General features: G+C 46.7%; 1 protein-coding gene across 2 annotated transcripts in view; it reads left to right on the top strand.

Annotated features, from left to right (window-relative positions):
* The window catches only part of PPP1R1B (protein phosphatase 1 regulatory inhibitor subunit 1B), a 69,042-nt gene that overhangs the window by 37,317 nt on the left and 13,256 nt on the right, over window positions 1–18,469 (top strand). For both annotated transcript variants that reach the window (XM_084804496.1, XM_084804495.1), the window contains exons 5-6: window positions 13,850–14,026; window positions 17,859–17,921. In XM_084804496.1, coding sequence (XP_084660622.1) covers window positions 13,850–14,026; window positions 17,859–17,921 — 240 coding nt within the window. The remainder of the gene's footprint in view (window positions 1–13,849; window positions 14,027–17,858; window positions 17,922–18,469) is intronic.

An 18,469-nucleotide genomic window follows, 5' to 3' on the forward strand; every position in this document is an offset into this window, starting at 1 on the left:
TCTTCATGCCTCTCATTGACTATTATTGGAAATCAGCAAACAGCTATAACTCCCCCCTCCCCTTAGACTGAATTGGATGAAATATGCAGGCCTAGAAGTCCCCCATGAGCAAAGTATGTTTCCTAAATGTCTGACAAATAAGTGCAGGGAGGTTTGTGCTACTTGCCTTTAAAGTTTACTTGTTTATTTGACGATAACTTAAAAAAAAAATTCCTGGCAGGATTAGATGAAGTTTGCAGGGATAGTTGCTCCTTCTGAGGGGATCAAGCCTGCCAAGTTTTCGATGAATAGGTGCAGGGAGCTTTGTGCAAGAGCAGGCTTTATAGCTTGGGGGTTCCCCCCCCCAAAAAAAAGTATGCCTTATGTTTTTTGTGGGCAATTGTTATGAAAATGACATTCAGCATAGAGGTGGCTCTAGTTAAGAAACCTGCAAAACACTCAGAAGGATAGGTGCAGCTGCTAGGGAGTTCTGAGGAAAGAAAAAGCGTTCAAGGGTTCTTTATTTTCTGCTCAATTAGCACCAGAGTCACACAGAGTACAATAGGACAGGGTGGACAATGGATGTGGAGCATACAGTGGCAAAGGCAGAAAGTTTTGAACATTCAGCCTTTTCCAAGCAAACACCCTCCCAGGTCCCACAGACTTTAACCTTCTTGCTTCTGGAGAGAGAAGTAGCAGAAAGCAGAGAGCACTGGAACAGTCCTGCAGTAAATTATTTCCGCATCCCTCCCCCAAAGCACTGGGATTGGAGAGCCCTGGTAAGACTGTTCACTGTGATGAGACACTAGAGCTGCCAGCCACAAAACTACATCCCCCCTCTTCTCCCTGCCCATCTTCCCACCCTGGTGTTTTCCTTATATGGAGGCGCTGGGGGGAAATGTGACAATTTTTGGAGATGCATTGTGTCTCCTTGGCCCTCTGAATCCCAAATCTTCAGGAGTGTTCAGATTCAGCCCGCTTCGGAGGAGCCCCACTTCAATTTGGAGAAATCCAAATCAATCCGATTTGGTTTGGGACTTGGCTGAATCTGAAGCACTTTCCTAACTGCTACCTTTGTACAAGGCACAGGTTAGGCTGCATCAGGAATACTGGATCCATTCCACTCTGGCCTATTTTATTCATTTCATTTCTTTCTACCAGTCTTCGAGAAAGATGAATTATGTTAAAACAGGTTCAAGGAACAACTGAAATGAACACAGGAACGGGGATCTTATTGGAGTAGAAATTAAAAGAGCTTGGCCTGTACAAGGCTGGGCTAAGGCATGAGCTAACGGAGCTGCAGCCCGGGGTTCGCTGTCTCAGGGGGCCCAACAGACCCACCTCCAAGATGTCATGCATGCGGCCAGTCCTACAGTGTCAGGGTGGAAATTGAGCCGATAGAATCCCAGAGCAGTTCTGATTCTGAGGAGGATCAGCAGTCCGTGGGAGAGGAGCCAGCTCATCCCTCACAGGCACAGCAGCTGGCAGAGATTCCTCCTGCCGGCATTCCTGAGATAGATAGTGATCCTAGCAGTGAGAAGGTGCAGGAGGGGGGCTTGCTAGACGCTTGACGCAGGTGCAGGGAGAGACAAGCGATGGAGGGCACGGAAAGGAGGCGTAGCGCCCGTTTGGCGCGCAAGCAACGGCCGCCTCCCGTGCACCCAAGGGAAAGAGGGAGGATCTCTCCCTAGCCCATAAGTTTAGGGTCTTCAAGTGATTCTCCTTCAAACGGGGATCAACTGCCTACTCGGAGCATAGGCCACTCTGCTGTTCCTTGCTTAGTCGCTGGTGATTAGCATCTGAAAGAGTCATTAAGTTGTAAAAGGATTAAAGCCTCGAAAAGAATCCTTTCGTCTGTGTCTTGAGTTGACTATTGGAGTGAACTGAGAGAGGTTGCTAGGGCGCTCCTGACATACAGCATGGTGTTTGTATGCAGACATTCAGGCTTCCCCTATGGGCCAAGGAAGCTGCATGATGTGAGGAATGGGCCGGGCAGCATAGCCCCGTGGTCCCCTGGAGGTGAGGAGATTCCTTCACAAGCTTAACCCATGAAGGGGGCTTTGGAACCCTTTGCTTCCAGGACACATGGATGACAATGTTCTGCTGAGATAACATAGTAATTGTTTTCTGCATTACTGTTGTACATCGCGTAGTATTCTTTGCTTTGGCGTGTTCGCTCGGGGGCTGAGCAGGAGTCTGTGCATTCAGAGACAGGCTTCAGACTCCCACTATAGCCTCCTAGCCCAGGGCCCACCATTGTCTTGATCCAACCCTGTGTAGCTCAATAGAAATTAGTCCGAGAAAATAATAAGAGTACACTACAAATATATGAGGTGGCTGCTATATTACGATTATGATTATAATCTTTTCTGATCTTTCCTCCAAGGAATTGCATACATGCCTTCTCTCTCACACACACACACACAATTTCTCTCCACACCCACCCTGGGCGACGGATGAGACCAACCTCCACCAACTTGGTGCCCTCCAGGTATTTTGGACTGCAACTCCCATCATGCCTTGGCCATGCTGGCTGGGAATGATGGGGGTTGCAGTCCAACACATCCAGAGGGTACCAGGTTGGGGAAGGCTGGATCAGAGTGAGCTTCATGACTGAGCCAGGTGTTGGACCCAGAATCTGAAGAATTGCAGAGTAGTCTAGCAGGAGCAATTGCTGGTGCAGGAAACCTCACTTTGTTCAAGTCGGTGCAGCTTTTATATAAGCACCTCTGTTGTGGCACTCAGTACAGGTCAAATGTGAACTCCGTAGCCGTGGTGCAGGTAGTGGACCTGTGGTAAACTGCTGCTGCAAACACACCTGTTATTATGTAAAGGGATAATACATGTGACTGGCTCATGGATAAACCCAGAACTAGGGGATGAAGGAGACCAGCAGTCCTCTGTCAGAGAACCAGCTGTGTGTGTCCATTTTTGGAGCATGTGCTGTGATGCTGGAATTGTGCTGTGTCTAAAAGAAATGTGAGAATCAGTCCTCATTCTTTCGGCATGCTCATGCATCCGGCAGAGGTGACTTTCTTCCTTTTCCTGACATACACGTCACTGTCACTTGTCTGCAACACACAGAGGGCTGCACTCATCCATTTCCCATCAGCCTTTGCTCTCATCATCACTCCCCCGTACCTATTGTTCACACCTGTCTTTCTGTAATTCCTTTCCCCCCCCCTACAGTTATTTGATCTTCTGCGGGGGAGTTGGCACTTTGCCTTCCCACACATGCCTGAAGCTTTTACATTGTTCCATGGCTGTAGCTTTTAAAGATGTGCGCTCGCGCTTGCTCTCCTGTGTAATCATGACACAGCTGGGGGGAAACTTGAGGCCAAGCAAGTATGGAGCTATGGTTGTGTGCAGCCAAGATGGTCCGCTCCCTTGATTTGACAGGGATGTTAAAAAAAATGTTCATCGAATCCTAGAAGAGTAGGATTGGAAGGGGCCTATAAGACCATCGACTCCAACCCCCTGCTCAATGCATCGTGGGAGAAAACTGGGGGGAGATCACCATTTTAATTCCTGAAACAAGTGGTGCTGGGATGGCTAGGAGCAACTCCCTGACATCCTTCCCCCTAATCCAAATGGATGTGGGCTAGTTCTCATTACTCAGGGCTGACAGAGATGAGTTTCTGTGTAATAGTTCCCTCTGGCTGCGTTCACACATTACTTTAAGTCAGGAATTCTGGCTTATTAAACCACAAAGTACACAAGCTGTATGCTTGCCTGCAATGCAGCTTGTTTACTCACACTTTGTCCACGTGAGCAGGCATAGAAACCAGGCATGGATATCTTAGTATTACATCCAGTCTCCGAATTATGGTTTATTGCACCCAGAAAAGCTAAGATTCATAAATCAACAAACCCTGGTTTACCAATCCTGGCTTGTTTGGGTGCAATAAACGATCATCCCAGGTTCAGACATAATGCTAAGCTATCCACGCCTGGTTTATCCAGTTGTGTGAGCGGGAGGAGTGAAGCAAGGGTGAATGGGCTGCAGGAAATGCACATTGTGATTTAATGAGCCAGGATTCCTGACTTAAAGCAATGTGTAAGCACAGCCAATATATAACACAGTGGCCTGCTCAGCCCACATCTAACAGCCACACTAAAAATTACATGGTAAAAGTTTCTTGTCTTTAAAAAATAAAAATAGCTGTAGCTGAATTTGAATTTGAATGGAGGGACTGGCTGAATTACCAGGGTGAATTACCTCCCTAGGAATTACCTAGGGAGGCGGTGGGCTCTCCCACACTGGAGGCGTTCAAGACGAGGCTGGACAGCTGTCTGTCAGGGATGCTCTGACTTGGATTCCTGCATTGAGCAGGGGGTTGGACTTGATGGCCTTGTAGGCCCCTTCCAACCCTACTATTCTATGATTCTATGACTGCTTAACCCTTTTCACTCCAGGCATTTTCCCACTAAAGCCCCCATTCCTGCCCACAATTGTTTCTCCATTCCCGGAGAGATATGGGCACCTGTATCTTTTCTGAAAAGTGGAAAACCTGTTTGTGTAGAGGGTGTTGATCAGGAAAACTGAGTTAAGCACTCCTCCTCCCCTGCCGCTCCACAGGTCAAACATGCAGACAACCTCCCACAGCTACTTTTCTTTCTTTTCTTTCTTTCTTTCTTTCTTTCTTTCTTTCTTTCTTTCTTTCTTAATGTCAGACTGTTATGCAAGTCTACCACGTAATATCCATTTTTGCCTTAGCAGCTTTCCTCCAGCTGTTGGTGATGGGAGGTTATCTGCCATGCTTACACTCCTCTCTTCTTCTGAAGACTGGGTTACATTTGATTCTCCCATTCAAGCAGTTTATGGGTCAGGCTTGCATGGCTGCCCAAATCAGGGCTGTGTTGTGTGCAGCCAGACCAGTCCCAGCCCCAGCACACACATGATAACTGGGAACGTTGTAAGTGTGCGTGACACTTACAATGAAAAATTCTACACGGGAAACAATGGAAGAAGAGGAGGGAAATGGAGGCAAAGGAAAATAGGAAAGACATATGCAGTTTTATGGGTTACCTGTGCTTAGGTTTGGTTACAGGCCCCGTAGCAGTAGGGCATGGGAACTTATGCCAATAATAACAACAACAACAAGAACCTTTGATATTCAGTTTCAAGTATAATTTTGAAAAGTTTCAAATTTTGCTTCTGAAATTTGGATTTGAGGTATACTTTTAGACAAACTGAAAACCTTAATGCTTCATGATGAATTTTAAGGCTTTCACGACTTTTACAATAATACATTTTTAGTTTGCCTAAAAGGTTATTATTTTCCCCTAAAATCCCTAAATTAAGATCCATTGTTGATTAGAGTCAAATTTAGGAAGTATATAAACGTGAATGTTTGCAACAAATTCAACCTAGTTGAATTCTCATGGAGTATTCCCCAATTTATTTCAACAGCGATACCCTTGAACCAATAGTGTGTGTGTGTGTGTGTGTGTGTGTTAGGGCTGGCACGTTTTTGCTCCTGTGACTTTAACAGTAGCCTGACCCATAGAAATGTGGCAGATGAAGCTTTTCCTGGTATGGATGTAACAGTATGGGAGAAGCTTCACTGTTTAATTTCTATGTGCCACGCTGCTGTTAAAGGTACAGGTGCACGAGCAGTAACAAAGTATGAGTGTGTACATATCTTTTGGAACTCAGGTTGACCTAGTTTCTGCCCACCATTACCTGCCACCAGTCTCAAAGGCTAGTCGGCTGTGTGAATACCTTTTTCTGCAGATTTGCCAGTCTGCACTTAAGGGAGGAATCTGGCTTTGTAATCTTAACTCCTTCTGCCCTTTGTCCCCAGAAGGGTAGTGGAGGTTGTAAATGCTTTTTTGCAGGAGGACTGTGTCCCTATTCCTTTGAAAGAAGCTTTGGGGAAACCACCTTTGAAGGGCTGGGGGGAGCCATCAACACCCTATATAATGTTCAGCTACAGTCAGTCTCCAATATGCCTTTTCTGAGAAAGGTCCTAGAATGAGTAGTGGTAACTCGGCTCCAGGCTTTCTTGGATGAAGCTATTTGCTTAGATCTCTTCCAGTCTGGGTCCAAACTTGGTTATGAGGCAGAAATAGTTTTGGGCATCTTAGTGGATGACTTGTACTGGGAACTAGACGGGAACTTGTCGAGGGCACAAGTTGAGTGGATCTGGACAGCGCTAGGCCCTTAGTGAAATGGCAGTGGGATTGTTTTGCCCGGGTTGCAGCTTGCAGTTCTGGCTCTGAACTGCAGAATGGATTACACACTGATTAAATTGCGAACTACGTTTGTCATATGATCGTATAATAGGGTGGCCACTTATGCATTGCCAAAACTGAGGAACTGCATCACCAAAAAAGAGGACAAAGAAGGATGTGGATAATGTATACATATTGATGCAGATGTGACCAGGTGAGCTGTGCACCTCTCAGTCTGTTCTCCAGGCATTCTTGGTGGGCAGCGGCAAGGCCCCTGCTGCTCTCCCTTCTTTTGGTTCATTCACTTTAAACCAGACTTGGACTGGACAGCCCCCCAAATAGAGGACTGCCCTCTGTAATGTAGGACACATGGGCACCCGACATCAACATATCTGGAACTGTGCAAAGATCTACTTAACACCAGTTTGGCAGGGAATTGTTTCCACCCCCCACTGGCACACCTGTATACAACTTCCTACCTGCCAAAAAGAAGCCCCAAACAGCAAGAGGAGCTGCACCCCCCTTTTCTCCCCTCAGTTCAGGTTTTGTGCTTTATTTTATTTATTTATTTATTTATTTATTAAATGTATTAATCGCCCATCTGCCTGGTCACCCAGCCACTCTGGGCGATGTACAGCATATAATAAAACAGTTTAAAACAATAAAATTCTACAATAAAAACGTTTTCTAAAATACCCTAACCCACCCCAAATGCCTGCCTGAACAACCACGTTTTTAATGCATGGCGGAAGCTCATTAAAGAGGGGGCATGGCAGAGTTCCCTAGGGAGGGAGTTCCACAGAGTGGGGGCCACCACAGAAAAGGCCCTCTCCCTGGTCCCCACCAGTCTAGCTGTCCTGGCTGATGGGACAGAGAGAAGGCCATCCGAGGCTGATCTTGTTAAGCAGCCTGTCTGGTGTTGCTGGAGGCGCTCCTTAAGATAGGCTGGGACGGAACCATATAGGGTTTTAAAGGTCAAAACCAACACCTTGAATTTGGCCCGGAAAACAACTGGTAACCAGTGCAACTCCTTCAGCACTGGAGTGATGTGATCTTGCTGGCGGCTGCCTTTAATCAGGCGAGCCGCCGCGTTCTGTACCAGCTGCAGCTTCCGAACCGTCTTCAAGGGTAACCCCACGTAGAGCGCATTACAGTAGTCTAAACGAGAGGAGACCAGGGCATGTACTACCGATGGGAGCAGATGGTCGGGAAGGAAGGGGCGCCGCCGCCGTATCAGATGGAGTTGATACAGCGCTGTCCGGCTCACAGCTGACACCTGAGCCTCCATGGACAGCTGGGAGTCCAAAATGGCCCCCAGGCTGCGGACCTGGTCTTTCAAGGGTAGCCGTACCCCATTCAACACCAGGTCAACATCCGCCAGCCTCCTCTTGTCTCCCACCAAAAGTACCTGATGATAGCCCCCAGCGGCTTCACATAGATGTCAAATAGCATTGGGGAGAGGATGGAACCCTGTGGCACCCCACAAGTGAGTGGCCACGGGTCCGAAACCTCCTCTCCCAGTGCTACCCTCTGGTACCTGCCAGAGAGGAAGGACCGGAACCACCGCAATACGGTGTCTCCAATGCCCAACCCCTCCAGGCGGTCCAGGAGGATACCGTGGCCAAGGGTATCAAAAGCCGCTGAGAGGTCGAGGAGAACAAGGAAGGAGCATTCACCCCTATCCAGAGCCCTCCTCATATCATCCACCAAGGCGACCAAGGCCGTTTCTGTCCCATGCCCAAGCCTGAAGCCCGACTGAAATGGGTCTAGATAATCGGTTTCTTCCAAGTGTGCCTTCAACTGTATCTCCACCACCCGCTCGATCACCTTGCCCCAAAATGGCGGATTTGAGACTGGGCGGAAGTTGTTCAGAACTTGGGGATCCAAGGAGGGCTTCTTTAAGAGCGGTCTTATCACTGCCTCCTTGAGGGCTGATGGCATCACTCCCTCCTCAAGGGAGGCGTTCACCACCGCTGACATCATCCCTGGAACTGCAGACCTCTCTTTTTTCGCCTCCTCCAAAAGGGCAGACGGTGTCTCTCTCCTTCTTTCTCCAAGTCATTTGTATCACTTAGGCAGGCAGCCCAGGGAGTTGCTTAGTTTGACTCTATGGTCAGGCTGGCCCTGAATAGTTGCATAGACAAGGGAATTTCAGCTGAAGTTGCATTTCTCACCCCTGCTGGCAGCCTTGGAGTCTCAGGGCTTCTCCACCCCAGGCTTTTTTCCTACAACTTAAGATCGGCTCCTTACACGGGCTGACGTGGGCTTTTTCCCTGAGGGCTTCCTTTGTCTGCAAGTTCTACGTGTTTCATTATACAGCCACTAGATGGCACTGTAGTATAATGGAACCACAATTACACACAGATTGGCATTTATTACTTCATTATCCCCAATCTTTTACAAACGGGGATAAAGGCCAGAGAACGCGGGAGACGCCCTGGAGGTTAACGCCACTGTGTAAAGGACCCGCAAACTTCCATGAGTGACCAATCACGAGCGCGCAGTAACGGCCTTTTGTAGAAATGCCCTCAGATACCATTTCGGACATAGTTTGTTTAATTTTGCTTACAGCACAATCCTGTACATATTTACTCAGAAGTAAGCTGCGTGGGGTCCAATGTGGCTTCCTCCCTAGAAAGTGTGTTTACGATTGGAGCCTTAAAACGACTTATGCTTAGTGAGGCTGTTGGCATTAGGGTGCCAACTCCTCAACTCTTATTACTCCTTGTCCCCGATGACTGATGTGGACTATAGTCACTCTGTGATAAGGAAAAGCCATTACGCGCTGGCATTTTTATCTGTCCTTTATCCACATCATTTTAAAAAATCAGCACTATAGAGGATAAAGGACAAAGGAGGACAGGATCCTGTACCTTTCGTACATGTGTAGAGCCAGGGGTTTTGAGAACGTGCAGCTTTTCACAAGCTGCATGGCTAAAGTACCTGTTGTATACACCTACTTAAAGGTACGGGCACTTTTGCTCCACTGATCATTATCACCATTGGTAACTAAGTGCCCCTCTTTACACACCAAGACACATACAAACTTCTGATTTCAGTTTCTTCCCTCCCACTCTAGGAAATCTTAGCAAATGCTGAAGTTGAAAGTATGGTGAATGATGGGTTTTAAAGCATGTTTGTCCTTTGCTAAACAAACAGAGCAGGAACCTATGTAAAGGAACCCAAAGCCAGGTGTGTCTGCAAAGAGACTGGAGGGTATTAGAGAAAGAAGTTGACACTACTTCTGAAAGTCCCTCTCTCAACAAGGAAGATATTGTTGCCTTGTGGTCGCTTTTGTTCCCCAAACAAGATGAATCACATTCCTCACTGAGGACTAGGTCCTTGCCAAGTTTATTAAACAAGGAAATATTTTCCCCTTTGTGCAAACTTTTCAATAAGGACTGTAAGCTGTTCGTGGTAGTGTGAGAAAATCCCCGCCCTACCCTGAATATCTGTACTTTCTAGAAGCAGCTAATCTCTTATTATTAAATTTATTTAAATTAACTTCCGTTAATGTTCTTTTCATCCCATCAACTGAGGTTTGCCTGTGAAAAGTTATAGCATTTTTTATTGGGGGGAGGGGCGGGTTAACATAATTCCATGCAGAAATCCTGTGACTGCAAGGAGCTTTATAAGTTTCAAAACCCTTGCTGAGCAGACTTCCCAAGCCATTGGTCACGCTGTCATGGAATGTAATCCTAACTGCTCATGATGAAGGTGTCAGCTATAGAACGGTAATAAACAGTGTGGCATCCGGTGGTGTCATGGTAAATTTTGAAGTGCAGGCGGTCCTCGTGACAGACCCTGTAACCAAGGAGAGTCCAAAAGTTCAGGAAGCTGTGTTGATCCATATCGAGAAACCCCTTCTAGCAGTCCCCCTGTCCTGTCCCGTTCCCCCAATACTTTGAGGACTGCAGCTAAACTCACAGAGAACAAGGAATTCTGAGGGGAATGGCAGAAGATGTCTGCATCCCTTCTAATCAAAAAGTGTTGGCGCTACATCCCTACAGGTCCTGGCTCCGCCACATCACTGATGTGGCATGGCTGAGAGAACTGAAAGGTCAGTTTGGCTGGGGGGAAACATTACACAGTGCCTAAGAAGAGGAAAAGCGATGTGCTTTTGGCAAGGGGTTGGAGGAAGTGATAGGGTTCCTAGGTGGGCAGGGGAGCCGAGGTTGGCCCTGTTCAGGGGCACGTTGGGGAAGGGTGGTTAGGCTAACCATGGTGCGTGGTGGTTACCGCTAACCACTGAGAGTGCTACTGCCACACATACAGGTAACCATGTTCTGCAACGTGGTTAGACTACCCATTCTCTAATCACCCTCCCTCCCGCAGTCCTCTGGATGGGCGGCCATGCATCCCAGCAGCCTTTGCGCTATCGGCCATTTTGTTGCTGTGGGTCTTTGGTGCTCGGCTACTCCTTCTTTGGCCGACCTTTCTGTGGAGTTCTATGGCAGCTGTCAATTAACCATGGAAGCTGTTCAGACCTCATGCTAAACCATGGTAGAGCCCAGTAACTATTTTGCAGCAAGTGAACATGGTTAGTCCATGATTAATAAACCGCCATGGTTGGGACAGACACCTGTTGAGACATCACGCTAAGCTGACATGGTTAGCTTAAAACAGGGCCATTGCGTCTGGTTTTGTTTTGTTTCTTTAATAGCTGTGAATGGTGGAGCAGAGGTTTCTTGCTCTTCTCCTCCTCCAGTCCCATTGCCCCCATGCTCCCCTCCAACCAGCCTAAGCACATTGTTGATGGGCAACTTCAAGGCCCCTGTTCTTCCATAGGGTGGCCTTCAAAGAGAGGACTATGCTTTGTAAATTAGGACACATGGCCCCCTACGGAAGAGAAGAGGCCTTGACGTTCTCTATGAAAACTGCCTGTTCGGCAGATGGAGCTGGCACATAGGTCACCCGGTCACTATCTTCCCCACTTTGGTGGGATGTATTGTATTTCTATTTAAATTATAGTAATTATTTCTAAATTTGAATCTATGCAATTAGTATGTGCACATTTTATGTAAATCAGTGTTCCCCTTTGTTCTCTTTTTTGGCAATGCATAAATAATCACCCTAGCCCTAACTGTTATGTTAGGCCCTAGAAGCTGCTTTGAAATCTGCTCCAAGACCTCAAAATAAGAAGTGTAAAGCACTTTGTGAGTTGTATCAATGGAAGTGCTATGATTTGTATTTATTTTAGGCCGCCATTAAGGGTAGAACCCTGTCTGGTAGAGGTAGAAGGTTGATTTGGCTGGAAGGAAATCCTCAGGGGGAGCTGAGAGCAAAACTCTCAAGGTTACACAGCTGAGGGGAGAGGAGTACAGTGAAGGCAAGAGGATGGACAGGAGGAAAACAACATGCAGGGCCTTGAACCTGGATGGCTGCGCATTGCCTGGTGAGGGTATCAAGGAAGTAGGAAGAGGAGAACATTACTAAGAGCTAGGGAAAAGAGAGCGCAATGGGTAAGGACATGGGGGAGGACTGATGTTCACATATTGATAGGGCTGCACGTAATAGTTTTCCATTTCACTATTTGGAGCAAAATAGTGGGGGGATATTTCTGGGGGGAACAAACTGTGATTGTGCAAATGTTCACCTTTTTCCAATCCTCTTTAGTTCTACTGTGTTCTTGAACTGGTGCTGTTGCATGGATGCCATTTTCTGCCTGGTTACTCCTTTTTTGCCCTCCTCCTTGGATTAGGTGCATGAGTGAGCCCAGCCAGTCAGGGATCATGAAGTGAATGAGATGATGTCATGCCATGTAGCCAATCAGACTTGGCTAACATGTCACTGAGGGAAAATAAAGTGAATTGAGAGAGAAAGAATGCAAAAGAGGTTAAAAGAAATGAACCGGTAAAACATTTTCACAAGCAATGAAAAAAGTTGTCCACAAAGGTGGACGCTTTTTGACACTGCAGAAAAATGTTTGCTACATAAAATAATTGGAATCAGCCCAGTCATCATTGGGGGGGTGGGGGACAGTACAAACTTGCAACACAAGCCCCCTGCCGCATATGTATAATGTCATGATTTGTATTTATAGCCAGACAGGAGAGTACGTTGTGTGTGGGAGAGTGAACTAGACATTTATTCACATATATGAAATAATATGTGAATAAGTAAATCCTACCAGCACCACTAGCTTGCACTGACCCGGGGATCACTGTCCCTGGTTCCTGCAGTGCTTTGTCCCTCCTACCAGCAGTCCCTCCCTCCTGCCTGTGCCCAAGGAACTCTGGGACTGGTAGTTCTTGAGAGAGCATGTCACATAAGGAAGCACAAAGCTCTCTGTCTCTGAAACCGCAAATCCTACTTCAACTGCACAAGCACACAGCCGCTGTTCTAGAGAAGGGCTTGAACCAGAATGTTGCATGGTTCTGTTCTCACACCACTTCTGATTGGCTCCAGCAGATCTTACAAGATTTGGACAATAGGTACTTAGATGCAAAACAATACGTTTCCATGAATATCCTCAAGCATAATATACAGTTTATTTAGCCTCAGTTTTTCCCCTCCTGGTAATGCAGTTGCAGCCTGGGCCAGCACACCCTTGGATCTATGGGCCCCAGTCAAGTGTACCCCTTCCCCCCTTCCCCATACTTGGGCGCCGCCCAGATATTTGGGCATGTGTCTTTAATTCTGCCTGAGATCTATAAAGAGGAATCCCAGCATCCATCGAATGGTGATCGCCTCCAGTGGTGCCCCCAAGGCCCTTCACTCCCTGTCCCTTTAAAAAACATTTTTAATTAAAAAAATTGAAAACCGTTAGGTTCTCCTTCCTGTTCTTGAACCTGCTGCTGATCCGCTGTTTGGCAGGCAGGAAGAGAAAGCAAGGGGAAAAGGTTGAGGGGAGAGAAAGAGTGAGGCTAGAGGCTAGGAGGGGAGAGAAACAGCGAGGTAAAGAGCTGTGGGCGGGGGGGGAGAAATAGCAAGGTTAGAGGCTGGGAGTGGAGAGAAACAGTAAGATAAAGGGGTGAGTGGGAGGAGAAAGAGCAGGGCTAGGAAGGGAGAGAAAGAAGGTCAGGGATGGGGAAGGGAGAGAAATAGCAAGGAAAGGGGTCAGGTGGGGAGAAATAGCAAGGCTAGAGGCTGGGGGTGGGGAGAGAGAGCATGCACAAAAAGGAAAGATCTATGTGGACAGAGGAAACAAAAGTTTTTTGACATGCTTTTTAAAAAATGGAGGGATGAGGTACACAGCTGTTTCACGCAATCCCAGCCCCTCCCAGCCTGGTGCCCTCCACATATCTTGGACTTCAGCTTCCATCAGCCCCTGCCAGCATGGCCAATGGCCAGGAATGCTGGGAGTTATAATCCAGAACATCTGGAGAGCACCTGGTTGGGGAAGGCTGTGCTATGCAGTGAGAATCGGACAGGCAGCAGTGGATTTAATCTATAGGAAGGCAGACTTCAGTGAAACTTTTCAGCCACTGTGGGAGCTAGAAGTATGCTTTTTTTCTTTTCTTTTTTGAAGTTAAATGGCCAACAGCCTCACAAGGTGAGACATAATACTCATTATAGGCTAGGGTTTAAAGCTCTAAAGGTTTGAGGGCTTTCACTGGACACCATCCACATGTTTCTAAGCTATTTCCTGCCACCAGAGGACTAGAAACATTAACAAATTTCTAAAACTTAAAAAAGCAGTTCTCTTTGAACACTCCTAAATAGCCACCTCTCTCTTTTTAATCCATGACAGCCATGCAGCGCCTAGCACAATCCCATTTGGAATCAAACAGTTCCTGGATGGATGAAGACTATGCTGAAGATGTTGAGGAAGAAGATGAAGAGGAGGAGGAGGAGGAGGAGGAGGAAGAAGATGCTCAGGATTCAGATGACACTGTGAGGGAGATGCCTGGTCTGTGTAAGGCTGGAGGTAAGCAATGACAATTGGGGGCAGACAAAAGAGATGGGGAGTGAGGATGTGAAGCCAGCAGGGGGCAGCAGGGAATCCCATCTTGAGCTTTGCGTTGCAGAGAGAGGCACTTTCTAGATGGCTCCTGCAGCTGATTTTCCAAGTATTAGTTTGTTTTGAACCCTTCATATTGGTGTACTTCTTAACCAATCTAGTACCATTACTGTCTGCACAATATTTTGTTGTCATCGCACTTGCAGTGGTCAATTTGGTCAATATAATACAAATGGATTTTATTCATAGAATCATAGGGTTGGAAGGGGCTGATAAGACCATCGAATCCAACCCTGTGCTCAGTGCAGGAATCCAAGTCAAAGCATCCCTGACAGATGGCTGTCCAGCTTCATCTCGAATGCCTCCAGCGTGGGAGAGCCCACCACCTCCCTAGGGAATTGGTTTCATTGTCGTATTGCTCTAACAGTCAGGATGTTTTTCCTGATGTTCAGCCGGAATCTGGCTTCCTGTGATTTGAGCCCATGACTCCGTGTCCTGCACTCTGGGATGATCGAGAAGAGATGCTGGCCTTCCTCTCTGTGACAACCTTTCAAGTCCTTGAAGAGCGCTATCCTATCTCCCCTCTGTCTTCTCTCCTCACGGCTAAACATGCCCAGTTCTTTCCATCTCTCTTCATAGGGCTTTGTTCCCAGTCCCCTGATCATCTTTGTTGCCCTCCTCTGAACCCTCTCCAGCTTGTCTGCATCCTTCTTAAAGTGCGGTGCCCAGAACTGGACACAGGACTCCAGATGAGGCCTAACCAGTGCTGAGTAGAGGGGAACTAGGACTTCCCGGGATTTGGAAGCTCAAGGGGCTGGAGCAACTCCCCTATGAGGAAAGGCTACAGCATTGGGGGCAGTTTCCTTTCTTTGAGGTATGTCCCCTCCCCTGAGTCACTTAATGAAATCTTTTAAAATATGCCCACGTGTGTTAAAACAGTGCGCCACAAAGGTGGAAGGAAGGAGCGCTACTTCCTTGGTTATGTAACAGAACAGGAATCATCTAGTTTTCAGCCCCAAACTGCAATGAATACTGCTGAGCTACAGATAGAAATCTAGCAACAAAATATATAGCAACAAAATATATTTGCACTGTTGGGAGTCCACACCATAGTCACTCATCTCAAACTACAGCAGAGAGAAAGATGCACAGATTGTGTCTTTTTAAAACATTAGAATCAGATCAGTGGTCCATCTCGTCTAGCATCCTGTTTCTAGCCACATACTTCTAGGAAGCCCACATATGCAGGCATGATATGGAGGTCCAGGTAATACTCTTCCAGTTTCCGAGGCTAAAATAGCAATCATCCTTAATATTTTTTTTATTTATTAAATTTCTTAATCGCCCATCTGGCCGGTCACCGATGGGCGATCTGGTGATTGTACAACAGTACAATTTAAAAAATTGTACAACAGTACAATTTAAAACAGTAAACAGGCTGATCTTGTTGAGCGGCCTGTCTGGTGTTGCTGGAGGCGCTCCTTGAGATAGGCTGGGCCAGAACTGTATAGGGTTTTAGAGGTCAAATCCAACACCTTGAATTTGGCCCAGAAAACAACTGGTAACCAGTGCAGCTCCTTCAGCACCCAAGTGATGTGATCACGCCGGCGGCTGCCTTTAATCAGGCGAGCCGCTGCGTTCTGCACCAGCTACAGCTTCCAAACCGTCTTCAAGGGTAACTCCACGTAGAGCACATTACAGTAGTCTAGACGAGAGGAGACCAGGGCATGTACTACCAATGGGAGCAGATGGTCGGGAAGATAGGGGCGCAGCCGCCATATCAGATGGAGTTGGTACAACGCTGCCCACACTCCTACTGGCAACAGGAAGTAGTCCAGCTTTCAGCTGCAACTTGCATTGAATGCTCCTAGGTGACAGAGATGGGGATCCTATGACAAACCGTCATAACCCACAGTCTTGGGTTATTTCTCTGGCTTGTCAGGGAGAAATAACCCAGGGTTCCTGGTTCACATGTAATGCTAACCAAGCCACAGATGGCAGATCAGTGGTTTGTTTAGCCACTCTCGCTTGCCATGGGAGCAACTGGGCAGTGTGCACTAGTACACTGCCTAGTTCACACTAACCCAGATTTTTACAACAAAATCTGGGTTACTGTGATGTGCAAACAGGGCCTATTTCTGACTTCTTTCCAGCCTAGTCCTTACAAAGCATTTCCCAGTTCTCTAAAACCTAAATTTTGCACGCAGAACATGTGAAGGGTAAGTAGAGAACTGCATATATGCATCGGTGTCAATATACCTGCAGATGGTCATCATGACAGCAATGAACCAATAATTTTTTTTTAGTCATGACTCACTTTGTTTTCAACAGGGGTTAGCTATGATGAACTTTAATTGGATTGGGGTCATTGTCTGTGAAATGTGTTTGGAGTTCACCATTCAAGTTTCTTGCTTCAACCCAAAACTTGGATTTAGTTGGACATTCTTCCCCCTCCCCAACCTAAATTCTACAGTAGATTATTTGAACTGAATTATGGAATTACTTGCCATCATTCAGTGTTGGTACTCCCTGTAGGTTGTTCTTAAGCGGATAAGATAAATTCATGGAGGACCCATCTTATTAGCCATGACAAGCCAAACACAACCTCCAAGATTATATGCAGTGTACCTTTGATGCCCTGGTTTTGAACTCACAGAGGCATCAGGCTACCTGCTGTTGGAGACAGAATGCAGGGCCCTTGGCCTGATCTAACAAAGCAATTCATCCTTGATCAGGACAACCGAATCTGCAATTATACTGACATACGTGTGTGTGTGTGTGTGTGTGTGTGTAGGGGGGGATTTTACAAGTTTGTTGTGGAGATCTCAATAATTTCTTTGAAGTTTGAACTATTGTTCCAAAAAATTGTTTGTCTATTTATTTATTACGTTTCTGTATCGCCCAATAGCCAAAGCTCTATTATTATTCAGTACTGAAAATCACATAAGCCCCTGTTTGTTCGTTTGTTTTAATTCCCCCTGCTTTCAGATTTTTTTTTTAATGCACGTGCTTCAGCCTGGGGTGATCTCTCAAAGGGTGTTGTGGGGAGGAGGTCTGATTCCTGAGGTCACATAGTTCCCAGGCAGGTAGGTTGTTACCGTGGTGACATACTTCTATGTAAAGGGCGTTCACCCACTGTTAGCCACGGATCCCACTCACTGGGGGTGCACTGCGTGTACGGAATACATTTCCCTTCATTTAGCACCTCTGCTGTCAGGGAGAAACCTGTAAATGCCCCCCACACACACACACTCGCGCTCCTTATCCCACTGCAGGGAGCTGCCAGTCTCCTAGGAAACCAGCTTTCTTCCTCAGCAGGAAGGAGCTAGGAGATGGGAGAGGTGGCTTCTATACAAAGCATTCTTCTCTCTCCCGCCCCCAGTCCCTCTGTCCGCATACTTACTTTTTCTTGCTGTACCAGAGCAAAGGTCTGAAACTCAAGACGGTTGCTAAGTATCTGGGGCTTTAAAGCAGACTTTGCGGACTTCAGTTGAAATCTAGCTGCATGGCACTTCTTTAATCAGCAGAAAAAATAAGGGCCATGTGAATATAGCCAGGATTCACGCAATAAACATTGTTGCAGGAGGAAGGTTTGTGATAACGCGCTGATTCTCAGTCTGCGCAAATGTCATGAGGACTGGAAACTTGCTTTCTTTTTCTTTCTTTTTAATGCCGTTGTACTACTACTACAACAAAAATTAATGTAGCAACTCCACTTTATTGAGGATATCAGATTTTCAAATGACTATCTTTGCCACGTCTTCTCTGCCTAGCTCTCATTTTTCATTATTTGTTACAGTATCCCCGGGACAGAAACCGCTGGGTTCAGGTTCCAAGGCAGCATTGCTAAGGCAATGCACTGGTAAGAAAACTGCTTCCTCTCATGCCAGATCTATGTCATAGTGATGTGTCTTTTAGTTACATAGTTAAAGCAATCAGTGCTACAGCAGAGACAAAGGACATAGCTCCTAAGCATTGTGTAGTTGCACAGAAGAGGGAATTTCAACACATGCCACTTTTCTCACCCCTTCATGCTGAACTGCATTTGCCCAAATGCCTTCTTGTCTATAACTGTGAAAGGTATGGGAGCCCTATCCGTGTTTACCTCTGGCCACCTTAGTCAGCACTTGGGAGAGTTCTGGTTACACGGTTAAGAAGCAAGGAATGCTCTTCTTCTGGAAAACAAGGAACTTGCATGATGTCTTTCAGAACAGAGCTAACAATCTGAATAGGTAAGATGCATGCAGGGCATGTTAAGGTAGTAGAAAACTATTGCAGGAGGTCTATTACAAGGCTGGTGCAAAATGGCCTGCTGGCTACAGAATTATTAGAAAGGGCCAAAACTGCCATGGACCAGCTTCTATACAGAGTCACCTATGCAATCTAGATCAGTGGGTTTACTTGCAATCA

This window comes from Heloderma suspectum, chromosome 6 (assembly GCF_057233095.1).
Source record: "Heloderma suspectum isolate Gila_16-S chromosome 6, 16-S_ref, whole genome shotgun sequence".
In the NCBI taxonomy this organism is placed as follows: Eukaryota; Metazoa; Chordata; class Lepidosauria; order Squamata; family Helodermatidae; genus Heloderma; species Heloderma suspectum.